This window comes from Tripterygium wilfordii, chromosome 23 (assembly GCF_013401445.1).
Source record: "Tripterygium wilfordii isolate XIE 37 chromosome 23, ASM1340144v1, whole genome shotgun sequence".
In the NCBI taxonomy this organism is placed as follows: domain Eukaryota; kingdom Viridiplantae; phylum Streptophyta; class Magnoliopsida; order Celastrales; family Celastraceae; genus Tripterygium; species Tripterygium wilfordii.
Window position 1 is genome coordinate 2,051,796 of NC_052254.1, and position 18,185 is coordinate 2,069,980.

The 18,185-nt window shown below is 38.1% G+C and overlaps 4 protein-coding genes across 5 annotated transcripts; 2 read left to right on the forward strand and 2 right to left on the reverse strand.

Moving 5' to 3' along the window:
* Nucleotides 1-464: 464 nt before the first annotated feature.
* On the reverse strand, nucleotides 465-4,392 carry LOC119992462 (probable receptor-like protein kinase At1g30570). 2 transcript variants are annotated; one of them, XM_038839160.1, is made up of 8 exons: nucleotides 3,521-4,392; nucleotides 2,870-3,087; nucleotides 2,563-2,771; nucleotides 1,927-2,053; nucleotides 1,670-1,741; nucleotides 1,284-1,398; nucleotides 1,065-1,197; nucleotides 465-974 (listed from the first exon to the last, which is right to left on the reverse strand). In XM_038839160.1, the coding sequence occupies exons 2-8, from the start codon at nucleotides 3,018-3,020 to the stop codon at nucleotides 714-716; spliced, it is 1,068 nt and encodes a 355-aa protein (XP_038695088.1). In that variant the 5' UTR covers nucleotides 3,021-3,087; nucleotides 3,521-4,392; the 3' UTR covers nucleotides 465-713. The 2 variants fall into 2 exon arrangements, with proteins under 2 accessions (XP_038695088.1, XP_038695087.1); XM_038839159.1 differs by having other exon boundaries at nucleotides 1,284-1,470; nucleotides 3,521-4,391.
* A 3,932-nt stretch (nucleotides 4,393-8,324) lies between these two features.
* On the forward strand, nucleotides 8,325-13,417 carry LOC119993137 (potassium transporter 4). The gene is made up of 9 exons (XM_038840083.1): nucleotides 8,325-8,555; nucleotides 9,419-9,659; nucleotides 9,742-9,987; nucleotides 10,472-10,522; nucleotides 10,639-10,899; nucleotides 11,019-11,071; nucleotides 11,167-11,281; nucleotides 11,371-11,625; nucleotides 12,027-13,417. Exons 1-9 carry the CDS (start codon nucleotides 8,508-8,510, stop codon nucleotides 13,112-13,114), a joined length of 2,358 nt encoding a protein of 785 aa, XP_038696011.1. The 5' UTR covers nucleotides 8,325-8,507; the 3' UTR covers nucleotides 13,115-13,417.
* A 755-nt stretch (nucleotides 13,418-14,172) lies between these two features.
* Nucleotides 14,173-14,899, forward strand: LOC119993138 (non-specific lipid transfer protein GPI-anchored 30). The gene is made up of 2 exons (XM_038840084.1): nucleotides 14,173-14,533; nucleotides 14,629-14,899. The coding sequence occupies exons 1-2, from the start codon at nucleotides 14,212-14,214 to the stop codon at nucleotides 14,757-14,759; spliced, it is 453 nt and encodes a 150-aa protein (XP_038696012.1). The 5' UTR covers nucleotides 14,173-14,211; the 3' UTR covers nucleotides 14,760-14,899.
* A 1,740-nt stretch (nucleotides 14,900-16,639) lies between these two features.
* On the reverse strand, nucleotides 16,640-18,025 carry LOC119992522. The gene has a single exon (XM_038839256.1). It carries the CDS (start codon nucleotides 17,948-17,950, stop codon nucleotides 17,036-17,038), a length of 915 nt encoding a protein of 304 aa, XP_038695184.1. The 5' UTR covers nucleotides 17,951-18,025; the 3' UTR covers nucleotides 16,640-17,035.
* Between the last annotated feature and the right edge of the window lie 160 nt (nucleotides 18,026-18,185).

The following is an 18,185-nucleotide window of genomic DNA, read 5'->3' on the forward strand; positions in this document are numbered from 1 at the left end:
TCCCTCCGTATTAGTAAGATTTAATCCGTTTCGGATCAGCTCATACAGACTCGCATGACTTTATCGTCATAGGAGTATCACCGACTCATACTAGTTTGAGACTAAGCACAGAAAAAGTGCACTAATTAGGAAATTTAGTCTATTATATCTTGTATTTCACTTCTTCCCCTAGGCGACGCCTAACACCACCAAACTTGATACTGCCGGGAGCTACACAGCCACTTTGACTTTATATTAAACCTTGACAAGTTGACATGGTGGAGTAAGGAGTGGCAGTTGCAAGCCCTTATCATATAAACAGATTACAGATTCTGATTCCAACTCCAGGTTCAAACTACAGAATAACAATCTCAGTATCATATATTCAGATTAAAGAAGTAACCTGCCATTGTTGTTTAGCTGAAAGGCCAGGGTTCAGCCTACTATAACGAATACTAAAAACAACAGCAAAACAGAGACAACAATGATCACACAAAATCCCCAGCTTTCACTTTGATATTAACAACAAAAAATGGTTTACAAACAAGATTTCTCTTTGATCTGTGATGATAAAGAAGGAAAAAATCAAGGAAAAAAATTAATATCAATGCTGTTCTTTATACACTTATCAAACAGTCGATTCTCTTCTTTGATCTTTTTGATGGAAAAAAAAATTTTGTAAGAAGGAAAATGTTATTTCACAGGAATCACACAAAGGCAAACAGATGCTGTTTTTATTTTGCTTTAAATAGCTGGCTTCCAAGGATCACGTCTGGAGTACCTTCTTCCCCCATTACTGTAGTCAAGTTCATTTCTTTCTCCAGTATTCGATCCAGTTCCATAACCACAAAGTTCATGGAGTGTCGTCTCTCGCTTGACATCTCGAGACATCGTAGTATCAGCTGTATGAACTCCTCCATACCTTCTGTCGTGAAACTCCCCAGTCGTGTATCGATTACGCTTGAAAAGTTTGTATAATTCTGGTCGCTTTGAACCTGAAATATTGATTTGCAGCTCTTCAGGAGTTGTGTTACTTAATCAGAAGCAAGTAGATCTGATAATGACCAATGAAACTTGAAGCATACCCATTCAACCAGGTTTTGGCTGGAGTCTGAAGATGGAGCTTCGGTTGCTTCCCGGCCACTAAGCAACTCTAGAAGAAATACTCCAAAACTATATACATCGCTTTTTTCCGAAAATCTTCTGAACTCTCTCACCCTACACAAGTAAACAGTCTTCAGACAAAGTGATGGAAAATGCATCGGTAGACTGATATATAAACATGGGTAGTCAAAGAGTAATACTCCGGGGCAAGGAATATCTCGTCTGCTGTCACTTGTGAAGATGGACCCGCAACATCAAATCTTCCCAGGAAATTACGAAGTCCCGCATCAGCAACCTTAGCTATAAAATTCTCATCTACAAGAACATTGGCAGTTTTGAAATCCTTATGGACTATTCGGGGACTAAGAGAGTGAAGGTGAGCCAAACCTGTACATGAGCAAGACAAGTGAAGAAGCAGTGCTTTTCAAGACCTTACGCACAAAGCCGATGAACCTTAAATCATTCATAGTTTTCACTTACAATAATATTTTTTGGGACCGATATGAATATCGGAAGTTTTATCTAAAGAAAAGAAAAACTGATACCAGGAAAGATATAAATGCTCACTAATGTTGCAGAGGATTACCTTTAGCCGCCCCCAGAGCTATTGAGAGTCTATTCTTGAATTCCAGCTTCTCATGCAAAACCTGACCAGCTCCTGCAAAGAAAACATAGAAAAAAAAAAAAAAAAAAAAACTCTTTAAAATTAGTTGCACTAGATAGATGTTCCACTTGTATTGATTCACTGCTGGTATTTATATTTGAAAACAGGCTGCTCCTAAGGAACAAATTCCTTTTTGTTGTTTTATAGAAAGCAAAACTGTTGACTGGATAGAGAGTTACCATACAAGTGACTGGAAACACTCCCGTTAGGTACATACTCATATACAAGAAACTGCAGATTATTTTCCTGGCAGTAACCCAAGAGAGTCACAAGATTCCGATGCTGAATAGGTGCAAGGTAGCGTGCCTGATAGAAAAGACCAATCCCATTAGATCAAGCCAAGAAGGAAGCAGCATTCTGCAGTAGATAAACCGAATAGGAAAAGAAGGGAACAATATCAACTAAATTTGCGTGCTAATTCTGACGCAGCCACCAATTTCAGCTGACAAGCAATGGGGTAACAGACCTAATATCATATATATTGGTTAAGGTATTGTTACATTAAGTCTGAGCTCTGATGTATTATTTCATTCCCAATTTCTAAATAGATTAGAAAAACAAGAAAAGGGTTTAGGACTGTGGAGGAAAAGGCGGTTGGAGAAGGACCACCGCAAGCAATGTTATATATAGCATGTCGAATGTTAATCCAAATATCAGAATACATGCCTGGGCACACTTATGCTTTAAGCAACTAATTGGGAAAATTTAACTAAGACTTTAATCAGCTCTTATGACGGTTTTACCGCACACACATATTATGAAGCATTCTTCTGAATCACATCCAGTTGTAGGATGGGAAAGCATGGGATGGTTACCTCGTTCACAAATGCCTGACTGGGTGCTCCAGGTCGCTTTTTAATGGCTACGAGCATGCCATCGTTAAGTAAACCCTTATATACCTCTCCTAATTTTCCTATCCCAATCAAATTCTTATCACTGAAACCTTTTGTTGCTAGGGATAATTCTTCCATCTCAAAACGCCTTGCTTCTCGTAATGACAATTCAACCCCGACATGTCTTCCAACTGCAGGCCATCCAGAAAAACCATGATCAGAAAATCTTTCAGATTGAGTTCATTGCTTCTAAAACCTTCTTCAAATAAATATCAGGAGGGAAAGTTACGTTGAACAGAAGGATCAGAGGACCCAGTTTCAGAAGTTCTTGAAATACTCCTTTTATGTGAAAGGCAGTACCAAATGAAGAAGACAACTATCCCCACCAATGCCACGGCTCCTGCAGCTCCTCCTAATATTGCTGCAAGAGTCCCTGACATTTGGTATGGGAACAACTTCAGCTATGCCGTAAAGTATTGCTGGGATATAGGTGATCATACATTGAACCTGGAACACAACCAATTCCACAAGAATATGAATTCCAACTCAGAAGACAAAAGAATGGAACACACTTATAACGATGGGAAACATAAACAATGGAAGCCAGCAGAGACATTGATGTGGGATTATATCATTATTCATTATCATTGGCACCTGATCTCCTAACAGGAATATATCATACAATAAGCATTAGGTTGAACTGCACGAGATTCCACCAGAAAGCGAGTACAATCACAAGATGATAACAGATGCAAACATCTAAGAACCAAAATAATGAAAACAAACACCAACATTCCACTAATGTCAAAAATGCTTGAAATGAATTTATTCACAGAAAACATCAGTGGTCATCCGCCGATTGTATGAACAATCCATGGTATTTGAAATCTGAACTGCTTTGAATTGAAACACATCTATGGAAGAAAAAGAAACAGCAAACCTGTATTCCTAGAGAAGTAATGAAGCCAGATCTCCAGAAACTTCAGGTTCATTTGCAAAGAAGAAATGGAGTCAGTTTGCCAATACCATTCTCACCCAAATTGAAATCGACCCACATTGAAAAGGAATCCTCAGCAAACAAATAAAGAGGCACCCAGATACAGTCAAATCCAGGAAAAGCAAAACTGTGATTCTCGGACTTGCAATTGCGAAAAAAGGACAGCTCAGGGACGCGATGTCCAAATCATGAGCACAAAACAACAGAAACACAAGACAATATTGCAGAGCTTCTCTTTCTTACAGGTGATGATAGGCTGCCACTGCAACGCAACAACTAATGAATCAATCAATCAATCAATCTCAGGGTTGTACTTTTGAATAAACAAACCCAAGTATCATCGTTGGATAAAGAAAATGCCGACAGAAAGTAAGCTGCGCCGACAACAACTATTCCTCTCCCTCCTCTACCAAACTACTAATTTCTTATACCACCGCTCCTCACCCGCATCCCTATAATCCCAATACAAAAAACCCACAAAAAATCAATAAAAAATAAAGAGAACAATCTACAGTCCTCTGATGTTTCGAGGGGGAATAAGGGTATAAAAGAATATGAAGAATCGAGCAATTAGAAATCAAAACTGAGAGACAGATTGGTATTCCTATAGAATAAAATAATTTCGAATTAATTTTTTGTGGGTTGTAAAGCAGAATTTTTCTTTTTAACGATGGAATCGCCACACTGCCTTTGGTATACAGAGCATCTTGGCTGTAACAGACACTAGTGTATATACTGTATATATAACGACAACAGGAAGTGAGAGAAAGACGGAGAGAAATAGACAGGGGGGCCTAGAATATATAATCAGCCGCAGACGACAGAACATGTATTAGTATTATCATCAATATATATATATATATAATTAATCATGAACAGTAACCAGCAAAGGGAAAGATGGAGATTGAAAGCTTTGTGGGGTTGCTATCCACCACCACCAGCCAGCTATGTTGACATTGCTCTTACTAATCCTCACTAATATTTAATTTAATTCTAAATTCATGTTTAAGGCAGAGAATAACATGCAAATTCAAAACTTAAAGCCTTGAATGATGATTTAAACATGGAAACAGACAAAGTTGCTGCGGTTAATGGGTCCTCTCACAAATCCATGACTAGAGAGATTTTCAAAAAGAATGAAGAAAGAAATCATGTCAATAATGGAACTTTGGTGGAAGTAATAAGAAAAACAAACATATATATATATATATATATATATATATATATTTATATAGATAGATAGATAGACATATGAATGTCAACGTCCTAAATTAGCGTTGATTTGATTTAAAGATTTGATTTTACTGATGATCAGTAAAGCTCTTTCTTCCATGTCTCTGCAAAATTATGACGGTCTCGCTCAGAAGTCAGAAGAGTCGTTCCGTGGCTTTGCATTCTTTTCACCCTGTCTCACCTAAAGTGGTAGCATCAAATGTTTTCCCACTATTCCACTAACAGTCTTTAACATTCACAACTCTTCACAAACCATATATATATATATATAAATTATCAGAACCTATTGTCCTATTCTTACTATTTGGCCTAGAGAATGAATTATTAGGCTAAAAGCTCATGTTGGACAACGGGTCCTGCAGTTAGGGCCTTAGGGGTGACAAAAAAATAGATTTCGGGTCGAACAACGATATGTATTTATGAGATATTTACATATCTGGACCCTAACTCAGATTGAATTTCAGACGTATTTAATCGACAAAACTTGGATTGTTTTAAATTTAAACAAGTAAAACAGAATAATAACCTAATCCGGGTTAGAGTTCATAATTCAGATAAGTAAATCGGGCAACATTTATGTGTTTGGACCTAGATCATGTTTTAAATAAGACAAAAAATTTTGTGTGTTTGATTTGAATTTCGGACATACAACTTATGTCTAAACTTTGTTTGATTCAGGCATAACAAATTCGATTATCCGGACCGGACAAAATTTTGTCAACCCTACCTGCGGTAAAAAATTACTGCAATGTCCATTACATATGTTTAGTTTGTCTACTCAATTTTTAAAATTGTGTGGACTGATAAAATAAACAAACTGAATATTTGTGATTAACACTACAAGCAAACTACAATGACTTCTACTGCATCGGCAAACCTTAATCCGTTCAAGTAGGTACCAAATCCCGTCAAATCACATAATGGGCTAGGTCTTCTATTTGAGTCCAGATGTTTCTTTTTGAAATATACTAAGGGAAATTTTATTTACACACTATCAAAATATTATCTTTACATTACTCTTAAATTTTTTGTAGTTTACATAAATATCTTGGTATACAATGACATATTAACTCTTAAAAAATCATTTTTATATATTTAATTAGAGCAATGATTCTCTTATGCAGGCACCCACTTACAAGTTATGTTAACTTGCAAACCTCAATCTCAATCCGTTGAATCTATCCAACGGTTGGTTTTAAAAAATCTGGGTTCCATGATTATAACCCGTTTAGCTACTTTGTGACCCAATACCCTCTTAACAAGAATTCGTTTGGTCCCCTTTCACATCTTCGGCTTGGCCGCTTCGCCTGAAGTATTACTGTGTGTTGGATTCTCCACTGTATATTGATCTTTTCATTGGTTGTTTGTGTGTAAACTTATTAATTTTTGATGTAAATTTATAATGTTATAAAATTAGTGTAAAGATAATAGTCTTATGGTGTAGATAAAATTTTCTATATAGTAAACCCGGGCAGAACCTAAACAAGACACCCCCAGTCCAAGCCTTCACTGGTTGCGGCCCCGAGTTAAGCCCAAGTTTTACACTTTTACCCTCCCTACCATTCACCTTTGCTGGTTTTCTGGCCCAAATAATATAATTAGGCAATTTAGGACATGTCTAATTTATTAATAATATATGATATGATAATTATATCCCACAAAAACAAAACTATTCTAGAGTGAGTCAAACTGTCAGCCAATTAATTAATTATATCACTTTTTAATATATACACACACAACGTCATTTTGTAACCTCAGTATCACTCAGATATTTTCAAACCAGTAATGTTGTAAAACCACACCTTCATACACAACCATACACAATAACAATATTATTTGCTTTGGGTTATCCGATTCTCGATGATACATCGGGCCTATATGACTTTGTTCCTCCGTAACCCAATTATTATAAGTCAAAGCTCAACTCACTTAGGCTACGAAAAGACCTTTATTGATGTGATGAGGACATATTTGTCCTTATAAAAGGAAAGGAATTCCCACATCTTACCAATGTGGTACTTCAACGGTAACATCCCATCAAATAAATTATATTTTAATTTTACTAGAATTGGTTGGGTGGTAAGTTGTCACGATTAACTCTTGTCAAAGTCAAAATATTATAGGCCCAACCCTCACATCCATGCTATTTCTCAAAGGTCCTATAATGACGTGGTGCATGTGGGACCAAAGTTCGCATATATACAGATTTATCATGTAAGATGGGATTCAATGTGATCGTGTTTTTTTTTTTTTTTTTTTTTTTTAAACGATCAGGGTTTATAACAATTGTTTTGGGGGAGGGCAGGCGAGGGAAGGTTCCAAGAAGTTGCACTAAAAGTACACTTGGCATAAAAGTCCAAGGTCACATGATTAGTCAGCTAGGGGGTTTGGTTTGGAAATGATAATATATTTGGAAAGTAAATTAGTTTTAAATGTGACTGATACATCAGACATACCATATCTATTTGTTTTTTTTAGCAATGCTATGTACCAAAAAATGTGAATCTTATTTTACCTTAAATTTATGTGCCATATAAATAATTATTGATTATAAATATATATATATAGAGCTCACTTAACATCCTATACTCTACAATAATTAAGGGTCAAACCGGTTATTTTGGGGGTGTGGATAAGTGAAATTACAAGTAGGGCTAGGGATAGCAAAATTATGTTAGGTCCAGATGACCGAATTTGTCCAACTCGGATAAAACAAAGTTTGAACATAAGTTACATGTCTGAAATTGGGTCAAAATACAAAAATTTTGTTAGGTTTAAAATTGAGTTCAAATACATAAATATTGTTTGGACCCTAACCCAAACTAGGTTATTGTTCAGTTTTCTTATTCGAATTTAAACCAATATGAGTTTAGTCAATTAAGTACGTTTAAAATCTAAATCGAGTTAGAGTCTGAACATGTAAATATATTATAAACAAGTGATATTGTCCGACCCATAACCGATCTAAAATCGATTTTTTGCCACCCCTAAGTAGTGTCTACCTTTTTGGATCTCACATCTTCTAAATAAAATGATAAAAATATAGGTTTGCATTTACATCCGTCTAAGAGAATTCTTCGTACACATACACGCACATATATACATATATATATATATATATATATTCCAATATTAAGTGATTGAACACAGACATATGCAGTCACTCCGCGTCCAAAACGTGGAGGAAATAATTATCCCATTCCTCTACCACTCGACCTTAAGGCTTAAGTATGTCCATGTCACAATCAATTCAACCAACTAACAGGATGAACAGAGCATATATTCTCCACAATCTATCTTCTTCTTCTTCTTCTTCTTACTAATTATTGTCAAAAATAATAATTAGTATATCTTTTTATTTATTATTCATCTGATACTGAAACATTAATGGTGGGGAACACAAGCAGTAACAAGCACTACGACAAAACGCGCGTGGTGTAAGACATAATTTATTTACCAACAATCAATAATTCAATAAATTAGCCAAAAAAATATAACAGAGAGATAATTACGACGGCTGATTTCAAGATATGTACGTGTGTATCTATCTATCCGTGAATCCAAACTAGAAAATTGAAAAGGGTATGTGATAAAGATTGAATTTTGAGACCTGAAATCGGGTTTTCGAGGGGAGGGTGTGTTTAATGTTTTTATAAGCAAATCTCCGTGAGGGAGGCTGTTTACTTACAGGCTTGCGATGGAATCAGACTCTAGAATTGGAGCTCCTCGAACCCCTTCTTCTCAGGTTTCTTTTGCTTGCTCTTTCAAAATCTGTAAATTTTTTCTCGAACCCATTTCACGTATCTAATCGCTTCTTCCATTTGTGGGTCTTCTTTCAATTTTTTTCGTTTCTCAAGTGGATCAAGTCGACTGCTTGTCTTTGTTTCATTCATGTTATGGCCTTCTTGATTGGTTTTTAATTGGGATTCGATTGGATCGAAGCGTTGAAAACATAATAATGAGAGCTCTATATTACTGCGTGATGTGAGTTGGGGTGCTTGTACATGGGTTTCTATTTGACTTTATGTGCTTCAGTTACTATTCAATGACCTTCTTCAATCTTCGCTGCATTCTCTTTCTTTGTTCATCTTGTTTAGCTACCTAGCATGGTTTTTTTTTGTAGACTTTTTTGGACTTCCATTTATTTATTTATCTTCAACGTCTTGCAATATCCTGGCATCTTCTTCATATGATTCATCCAATTTCTTCAACTCGAATGCATGGATGGTGACATTTTTTGGCGTTTAGGTTTATTCTCATAGCATGCTAATTGGATTATGCCTTATAAGTACTTTAGTAGGTGGTTTAATGACTTTGTGGTATGTGATTTTAATGAGTTAGTCAAAGTCTGGGTAAAATTTGACATACTTCTGCTCAAGCAGTTTGAGTACTTCTACAGTTAGTTTCTTTCGCTTCTTGTGTCTGATTTTTTGCTTATTAAATGTAAAAGGCTTCCCTGTATTTGTAGTTCAGGTCTACAAATGTTTTTCAACTTTGTGTTTCCCCTGTAGTAGGAAAATAAAGCTATCTTTTGTTTATTTAAATTAGCCAGCTATGATTTCAGAAGTTAATTGCAGTGAGCTCTTATAAATCTGGCACATATTGCAGCTTTCATGGGTATATCTCTCCAAGAATCTGTTATTAGCATATCAAAGCCTTGGTGTTGTATATGGAGATCTGAGCACTTCACCTCTTTACGTTTATTCCAACACGTTTACTGGGAAGTTACAGAATCATCATGATGAGGATACAATATTCGGTGCATTTTCCTTGATATTCTGGACATTTACATTCATTCCCTTGCTAAAGTATGTCCTTATTGTGCTGAGTGCAGATGATAATGGAGAAGGTATGGTGACGCAGAAATTTGATGCTTCCTTCATACAAGATACTGATTGTCTTTTAACTAATATGGTTCTTAATCGTTCCAGGTGGTACATTTGCTCTTTACTCCCTGCTTTGCAGGCATGCAAAGCTTAGTTTGCTTCCTAATCAACAAGCAGCTGATGAGGAACTCTCAGCCTACAAATACGGCCCCTCAACACAGAATGTGGCCTCATCTTCATTTAAGAGATTTTTTGATAAGCATAAGAAGTTACGGACAGCCCTACTTGTTGTGGTCTTGTTTGGCGCTTGCATGGTCATAGGGGATGGTGTATTCACTCCAGCAATGTCAGGTATTGCAGTAGCATCAATAACTAATAATCTGTTATGCTCAAGAGTTCATGCATATCTAACTAAGAATACCCATGGGAAATTTTGGTTTTTATATGAATCTGCTCCCAGATTGTTTTTTGGAGAGATGGCTGAATGGACTAAAGGGTCGGATTGCTAATTCGTTGTGGGGAACATTGGATATAGTGCATGGACATTTTTTGGTTCCAGTTTCCACAAATTGATTTATCCTGTATAGTTGACCTGCTAGAAACTAGAATCTGAAGTTAATGGCCATTCTGTATGTTCTTTGTTTTCTGGTGGGGGGAATGGTTGCATGTGTCACAGAGCTGATAATTGTATCTCTACAGGTATTCTAATGGTTTTTGCTTAACTGCGCAGACGCTTTTTGTCATGGAAGTAGTAATAATTACGTTCTTTTTTTTGTAAGAGTACTCTCATTTTTGTTGAATGGGTTCAAATATGTCTTGTGTTTTTGGCTTGCAGTTCTATCATCAGTATCAGGGCTACAGGTTGCGGAACATAAGCTAACTGATGGTAGGCAGTAGCTACATATAACTTCCTTGTCTAATTTTCATGAAGAATCGACTAATTGAAATGGTGATCATGAATGCCTTTTTTTCTTGACATTTAGTTCTTGTTTCCATTTGTAGGTGAAGTCCTCTTGCTTGCCTGTGTAATTTTGGTTGGCCTGTTTGCTCTGCAGCACTGTGGCACTCACAGAGTAGCTTTTGTGTTTGCTCCCATTGTTATCATCTGGTTGTTATCAATTTTTTCTATTGGACTGTACAACACAATACATTGGAACCCGAAGATTGTTTATGCATTATCTCCACATTATATTATCAAGTTCTTTAGGAAGACTGGGAAAGATGGTTGGATTTCTCTTGGAGGAGTTCTTCTTTCAATAACTGGTATGTTAGATGGTGTTCTTTTTCATGAGAAACTAAGTTCTCTTAAAATAGAATCCCGGATTCAGGGGTATTGACCTTTTAAATATGCTGACCGCTTAACATTCTTTGGTTCTTGTCAGGTACTGAAGCCATGTTTGCAGATCTTGGTCATTTCACTGCCTTGTCTATTAGGGTAAGTTTATAGTTGATCGCAATGTATATGGAACCAATAACATGTTTTTAAACTTCTACAATTGAGATACATTAATAGTCTTCCTGCTTGTGCAGCTTGCGTTTGTCTTTGTTATATACCCTTGTTTGGTAGTACAATACATGGGTCAAGCTGCTTTCCTGTCTAAAAACCCGCAGTCCATTCCTAAGAGTTTTTTCGACTCAATACCTGGTATATACACTGATATTTACTGAAATCTCGTGGTATTCTTCTCCTGATCTGGAGTGGATTTAACAATTGTCTATTGTTGCATCTTGCAGGTCCTGTATTTTGGCCTGTATTTGTTATTGCCACCCTTGCAGCCATTGTTGGGAGTCAGGCTGTCATCACCGCCACTTTCTCTATCATCAAACAATGCAATGCTCTCGGTTGCTTCCCACGAGTCAAAGTTGTCCACACCTCTAAACATATATATGGGCAGATCTATATCCCAGAAATAAACTGGATTCTCATGGTACTTACTCTTGCTGTAACTCTGGGCTTTCAACAGACAACTTTAATTGGAAATGCTTATGGTAAGTTATTCTACTTATGTTTTTTCAGCTATATAAGTGGCTATAGGTCAGTATATGGAAGTTGTATATTTCGAGTTTCAACTTTAGGATCTGACGAACTCGGTGTGTTGATATGCTTATATTTTTTTGCCTTTTTCACACTAAGTTATGGTTTGAAGGAACCAGGTCTCTTGTCAATGCTTTAGCTGCCCCTGAACTTTGCGCTCTGTTGACTTAAGACCATTCACGTGGATAGAATAGCTTATTTGACTTTTAGAGATCCTGCGAAATTGTTACACAAGTATCACAAGAGGAGTCAATTTAGGGCTCTTTACATACATTTATCGATATTTATCATCTTAATGGGTGGATGATGGTTTGATCATTGTGATTTCTTTTCATTTTTTGTTTTTGGTTCTCAGGACTTGCTTGCATGACTGTCATGTTCATCACTACCTTTCTCATGGCACTTGTAATTATCTTCGTATGGCAAAAGAATATCTTGTTGGCTGCATCATTCCTCCTACTCTTTTGGTTCGTTGAGGGCGTGTACTTGTCAGCAGCTTTCATTAAAGTGCCCCAGGGAGGTTGGGTTCCCTTAGTGCTTACAGTCATCTTTATGGTCATTATGTACATCTGGCATTATGGAACTCGCAAAAAGTACAACTTTGATCTGCACAATAAAGTGTCATTGAAATGGTTACTTGGCTTAGGCCCAAGTCTTGGTATCGTCCGTGTGCCGGGAATAGGCCTTATATACTCAGAATTGGCAACTGGAGTACCTGCAATCTTCTCTCATTTCGTGACAAACCTTCCGGCATTCCACAAGGTTTTGGTATTTGTGTGTGTAAAATCAGTTCCTGTCCCTTATGTTTCCCCTGAGGAACGTTTCCTTATCGGCAGGGTCTGCCCAAGGCCATATCGCATGTATCGTTGCATTGTGAGGTATGGGTACAAAGACATTCAAAGGGATGATGGGAACTTTGAGAACCAGCTCATCCAAAGCATAGCAGAGTTCATTCAGATGGAATCAGTAGAACCACAATTCAATAGTTCTGAGAGCTCTTCGATTGATGGGAGGATGGCTGTTATAAGCACCCTAAGTGCTCAGTCAACCTTGTCCATAGTAGAATTTGAGCATGAGAACATTAGTGGAAATGAGTCTGTCCAAAGCAGCAGATCTTTAACCCTACAAAGCTTGCGATCTGTGTACGATGATGAGAATCCACCGATCAGGAGGCGCCAAGTTAGGTTTCAGTTGCCACAAAATCCTGGGATGGATCCTGCGGTCAGGGAAGAGCTGATGGATTTGATCCAGGCAAAGGAAGCGGGGGTTGCGTACATAATGGGGCATTCGTATGTCAAAGCCAGGAGATCATCTTCATTCTTGAAAAAGCTTGTTATCGATATCGGGTATTCGTTTCTTCGGAAGAACTGCAGGGGCCCTTCTGTGGCACTGAACATTCCTCACATCAGCCTTATCGAAGTCGGCATGATATACTATGTCTAGTCAAGTGTAGACATGAAAGGGAGGAATGGGTCATATTTTTCAGAGGAAATACCGTAAGGTAGTCAGTTTTCCTTTCCATGAAATAATAAGGCTGATTTGGACCACATATATGGCTACTGGGTTCCATAAAAGCTTTTCATAATGGCTCACTTTTTCTTTTCTTTTCTTTTCTTTTTCCCATGTATAGGTAATATCAGCACTCTTTAATGTTAGTTTTGTTTCTTCATATTATTGGCTACCTGGAAGTTGATAAATTTGAACTTTTAATAGACTGTTAATGATCAGTGGCATTTGGCTTTACTAGTTTGGAAGTGCATTCTCATCTGAAGTATATTGCTTCTGATAAAGTAGACATTCCCAACCAGAACAATTCGAACGTTTGGGCCCACTGGGCCCTCACGTCTTTCTCTCTCTAAAGAGTGTCTCATGGAAGCTGAAGAGTCCAGGCTCACCAAGCCTTCTTGTAGGCCCAGCATGAGCACAGCCCTTGTGAGCTTTCCCAGCATGAGCATTGAGCACAATTCATGTTAGCCAAAGTTCACAAGAAAACCTAGTGTTCTGATTTAGAAGTGCTAAGCCCACCCTTACGATTAGCACTTCTGCTTCACATCTAAGCGATGTGAGACTCTATCATCTTCCTATTTGCTGTTTCTGCAAAAGATGAACAGAAAGCTTTGAAGCCATGAAAAGATAATGAAAAGGTATTTTTATCTTTTGAGAGAAGGAAAGGTGAGAACATGTTGAATGTAGAAAGTAGAAACTTCTGGCTTCAAAATGTCATTTGCGTCACAAAAGATTCAAGACGACCAACTGATGTTAAACAGATAAAAAAAACAGTTAAATATGGACTGTTCTTAGCCAACTGCAAAATCTAGAACTCACCCAACTCTACCAATGGCCAGTAACTCCATAGCAGTCACCTAACAAACCGAGTCAGAGTTGTAAAACCACAAATCGGGTCACCAACTCCAACCCCCTAGTAGTTGCCTCTTTTCTTTTCTCAAAGTCCTTTATATATATATATATGTGTGTGTGTGTGTATGTATGTATATGCACTCAGATGCTTCAAGAGGTGGAGTTGAACAAAACAAACCAAAATGGCTAAAGATATGAGGAGGTTGTATGGGATTGCAGTAGTGCTAGTGGTGACCATGTTGGCATCAGGAGCGACTGCGCAAGACACTTCATGCCTAAATAGGCTTGCTCCTTGCCTGAACTACCTCAATGGAAGTGGAGACGTGCCGGATAGCTGCTGCGATCCTCTGAAATCTGTCATAAACAACAACCCAGATTGCCTATGCAGTTTGATATCTAATCAGGGCAGCCGTCAAGCTGAGCAGGCAGGTATCAACGTTAATGAGGCGCAGAAACTCCCTGGACGCTGTGGACAGCATGTCAACCCCATCTCCTGCCTTTCAGGTATATATATACATATACTTTTATCATATATGCATACTAAGTTGTATGATCTGCACATATATGTTAATACATGTTGTCTCTCTCTGCATATACAGGGGCAGGAGCTCCAAGTTCTATGGGCTCAGAGGAGAATTCTGCAGGCAGATTCTCATTACCCTCCACAGCCATTGCTGTATTAACGATTGTCCAGATGTTCCTTTTTGTGCCAAACAATGTATTAGCTTGACTACCCCTCTAAGAAAATGGGGAGCTCACGCTCTGTACTGTAGTGGAGCTCCTACTAAAGATAATTTCATTCTATTGTTCCTTTTCTACAAAACATGATTTATATAAACTGTAATGGCCAAAAATCGTACTCGGCTCACATAATATTGCACATGACATTCATATCATTGTCCAGGACCAGCCATCATCCTCTGTAATCTATCACTACTAAAGCCAGAGATTATACAACAAGCCACTCTTTTAGAGGCCTTCTGTCTAAAACATTCTGTTGACAGAAGTTACTTCTACCACGCCAAAAGCAGGCTCAAGTTAAAGCTTAGCCATATCTCCTACAAAAAGCTCTGCAACATTAAGTACAAATATACAACAAAGTTATATTTTAGCAAACAGTCTAACTCAACTCCATGGCTCCAGTGAAGGCATGTAGTATTAATATTTGATTACTAAAAGGAATTTGCCAAACTAATTTTCTAGCCCGAGTAAAGTGGTACTTAAGTAAAGCATTAGCCTTCTCATGCAGAAATTTTGGTATGCTAAGTTATAAAAAAATTCACCTGTGAAATGTAATTCAATATTTTTTTTCCATCAGTACACCCTACTCAGTAACCAGTGGAATCCATAGCAGTATGTGTACTGCTGAGTGCAAAGGGCAGGCATACACATATATTGGCAAATCTTTGGTTTAGTCAATTTCTGCGGTATTTAGAATTCTTAAACATCCATTCCAAAAATAGAACTCTTCTGCATTAATCCAGGCACGAATCTCTTAACTCACACATGAAACTAATATGAACGTGATTTTTTAATCTTTCAATAGATCAATATGTGCCTAGTGGTAGAGTTGCAAGGGTGGCGGAGCAACTTAAAGATCATAGGTTTAATTCTTGAAAACATTCTCCCCCCACATGTTCTGTAGCATAAGGTTTGAGTAAATCTTGCATGGCCCCGACCCTGCTCACCGCGATAGCTTTGTGCACAAAAGTTGTTTACTTTTTTTTACCTATAGATCCCCAATTCCCCATGGACCACAACCAGAATATTTTGTGATTCTGACCAGACTAGCTTGGCTGACACACCGGAAATGGCATTCGTGGTGTTGGAAAAAATTTAACATATGCCGCTACTCAAAAAGATCAAAGACCAACAGGAAACAAATCTCGTGTACAAAGCTCTAGTATTGGAGGCAAGAATTGAGAAGGACAAGATATACACAGCCTTACCCTTGCTCCAATATTTTGAACTATGAAGCAAACAACTTAAGGTCCATATTCTTGCATGGTTGCATTCTACTCATCACAGTACAAGTTTAGCTTTAAAAGTGACAAGTAAATCGACCGGTAGAATATGACTTGCTACAAGGAGAAATAATGAAACCAATAGAAATTGTCCAACCCACCAATAATATCCAATCACCTTCTTTGACGTGTTCTTGGAAAGAATACCTAGATCTAGTTGGCATTGGAGGCATAATCTCCAATCAAGCAGCATTAAGTCATTAACACATAAAAATTCTCAAAACGATTCTCAAGTTGCCAGCGAACATCACAGCATGAATAGCCAGCAAACTGCAACTCTACAACTTTCCTTATATTCCTTTATGTTGCAACTCGAGATTTTGGAGTTTCAAGTTAAATTTAAAAACCCATGACTCTTTTACATTCTATCTGAGACCATCACTTCTATTTAACATAAATATGACTTACTGATCCTAAGGTCTTAAAAAAATAAACGCCAAGTCCAATCATTCTTGGGTTGGGGCATAATCTTACATGTTGTAATGGATTCAAAAGTACGAGGGCAAGTCTAGTCAACAACACTTGACAGAAAACACCTAGCTTCATCAATAAGACTTAAGTAAGAAGAAAGATCCCAGCAACAATGTAGAGAATTTGTAGCAATTGTTGAACAAAATGGAGTCAAAGCTACAAGTGAATCAATACATAAAAGGAACAATCGAGATGTTGCAACATAAAAGGAATCATAGACTCCACACTACTAGCATCTAGTGTATCTATGTAGACATACATACTTTCATCATGGCAAAAGGAAAAGAAAAGAGTGAGGCTTGAGGGTTTAAAGTAAGCTGCTTATGGTTCAAGAAGTAAAGCACATTTGGTTCGCACAAAAAGCCTCAAGTTCCATGAGATTACTCTGTTCACGAAAGCTAAGATTATAACAACTTTTGAGAGAATCCCACAACAATTATAAGAATTAGAGAAACTACAGTTGGTATTCTAATTATGAAGAAGAAAAGCGCACCACCATTGAGGAAGAAGATCACGCCTGTGTGCCCGCCAATGCCTTCATTTGAATATGATTAGTATCACCAGCACTGGTGGGCAATGCCTCGTACGAACCTAGTCTTCTGATCCCAACGCTCTTAGCAATGGAAGCATATGTAACCATGACAATGATCACCACAAACATTACATGAACCACAAAAACCAGATCCAGTATCGCCACCGCCCTCAACCGGGACTCTTCAAGATCGCACTTGGTTGACCCCTCCACGCCGCTCACCACATCCAGCAAACGGTGACATCCCTCCGGGATAAACGCCTCAACGTAAAGGGACAATCCCGTCTGCAGCACCCAGAGCCCCTGCAAGCAGAGGGCGGCACCCAGTCCCACGTCGGCGACGAATAGCTTCGGCTGGCAAGCCAAAATAAAACACAAGAGGGAGGACAGAGCAGATATTCTAGCGGAGACGGAGTCGCACTCCGCCTGGAGATCAGAGGTCTGGAAAGAAGCGGCGGAGGAAGAGACACAGTATTGGAGGAAGAAGACACCAGAAGCGAGGGCAAAGAAGAGATCGGAAGGAAGAGGGAGGAGGGAGGTGGAGTCGGACACGAGAAGGGCGAGGGAGATGAGTAGTGCTAGGAAAATGACAGCGGCAGACTGGAGGGAGGAGAAGCGGTGGACTGGGGTGTTGCCTTTGAGGAGGGGATCGGAGTCAGAGGATATAAGGGCTTGGTGGGCTAAGGCAATGATGAGGCAGAGGATTAGAAGGTAAAGCTGGAGGTGCTTGAATCGAGAGGAAGATGAGGAAGAGGAGAGGGAGAAAGGATGGAAGAGCCTGGCGGAGTATGTCTGAGGGGATTTGAGGTGGTTGCGGACGGTGGAGATCAGGTGGTAGAGGCCCAGTGACACCAGTGCTGAAGACGAGAATATCTGGTAGATCAAAGCTGCCATTTTTTATGATTTTTCGACCAAGAAACAGAAATTAATTTGGCATTTTGGTGTTCTTCGTTGTTTAGTAGTAACCTTTGACGGCGGCGCTGGGTTTTGCTGTAATTAAAAATATTTCTTTAAAAGAAAATAGTGAATGCGTTTTAATTTTTTTTTTTAAAATATCATGATTGTATTAAATTATCCAATAAATTAAATAATTAAGACCCGTAAACATTCGAAGTTGCCTAACATTAAA

What these genes read in the sequence shown, in the direction of transcription:
- LOC119992522 (XM_038839256.1), bottom strand. Translation starts at nt 17,950, where the DNA reads ATGGCAGCTTTGATCTACCAGATATTCTCGTCTTCAGCACTGGTGTCA.
- LOC119993138 (XM_038840084.1), top strand. Translation starts at nt 14,212, where the DNA reads ATGGCTAAAGATATGAGGAGGTTGTATGGGATTGCAGTAGTGCTAGTG. An exon ending in CCCCATCTCCTGCCTTTCAG is followed by an intron (nt 14,534 to 14,628) that starts GTATATATATAC and finishes CTGCATATACAG; the next exon opens with GGGCAGGAGCTCCAAGTTCT.
- LOC119992462 (XM_038839159.1), bottom strand. Translation starts at nt 3,020, where the DNA reads ATGTCAGGGACTCTTGCAGCAATATTAGGAGGAGCTGCAGGAGCCGTG. An exon ending in TGTTTCCAGTCACTTGTATG is followed by an intron (nt 1,742 to 1,926) that starts GTAACTCTCTAT and finishes TTTTCTTTGCAG; the next exon opens with GAGCTGGTCAGGTTTTGCAT. An exon ending in AGCTCTGGGGGCGGCTAAAG is followed by an intron (nt 1,471 to 1,669) that starts GTAATCCTCTGC and finishes GCTCATGTACAG; the next exon opens with GTTTGGCTCACCTTCACTCT.
- LOC119993137 (XM_038840083.1), top strand. Translation starts at nt 8,508, where the DNA reads ATGGAATCAGACTCTAGAATTGGAGCTCCTCGAACCCCTTCTTCTCAG. An exon ending in TGCAGATGATAATGGAGAAG is followed by an intron (nt 9,660 to 9,741) that starts GTATGGTGACGC and finishes TAATCGTTCCAG; the next exon opens with GTGGTACATTTGCTCTTTAC. An exon ending in AGTTCTTCTTTCAATAACTG is followed by an intron (nt 10,900 to 11,018) that starts GTATGTTAGATG and finishes GGTTCTTGTCAG; the next exon opens with GTACTGAAGCCATGTTTGCA.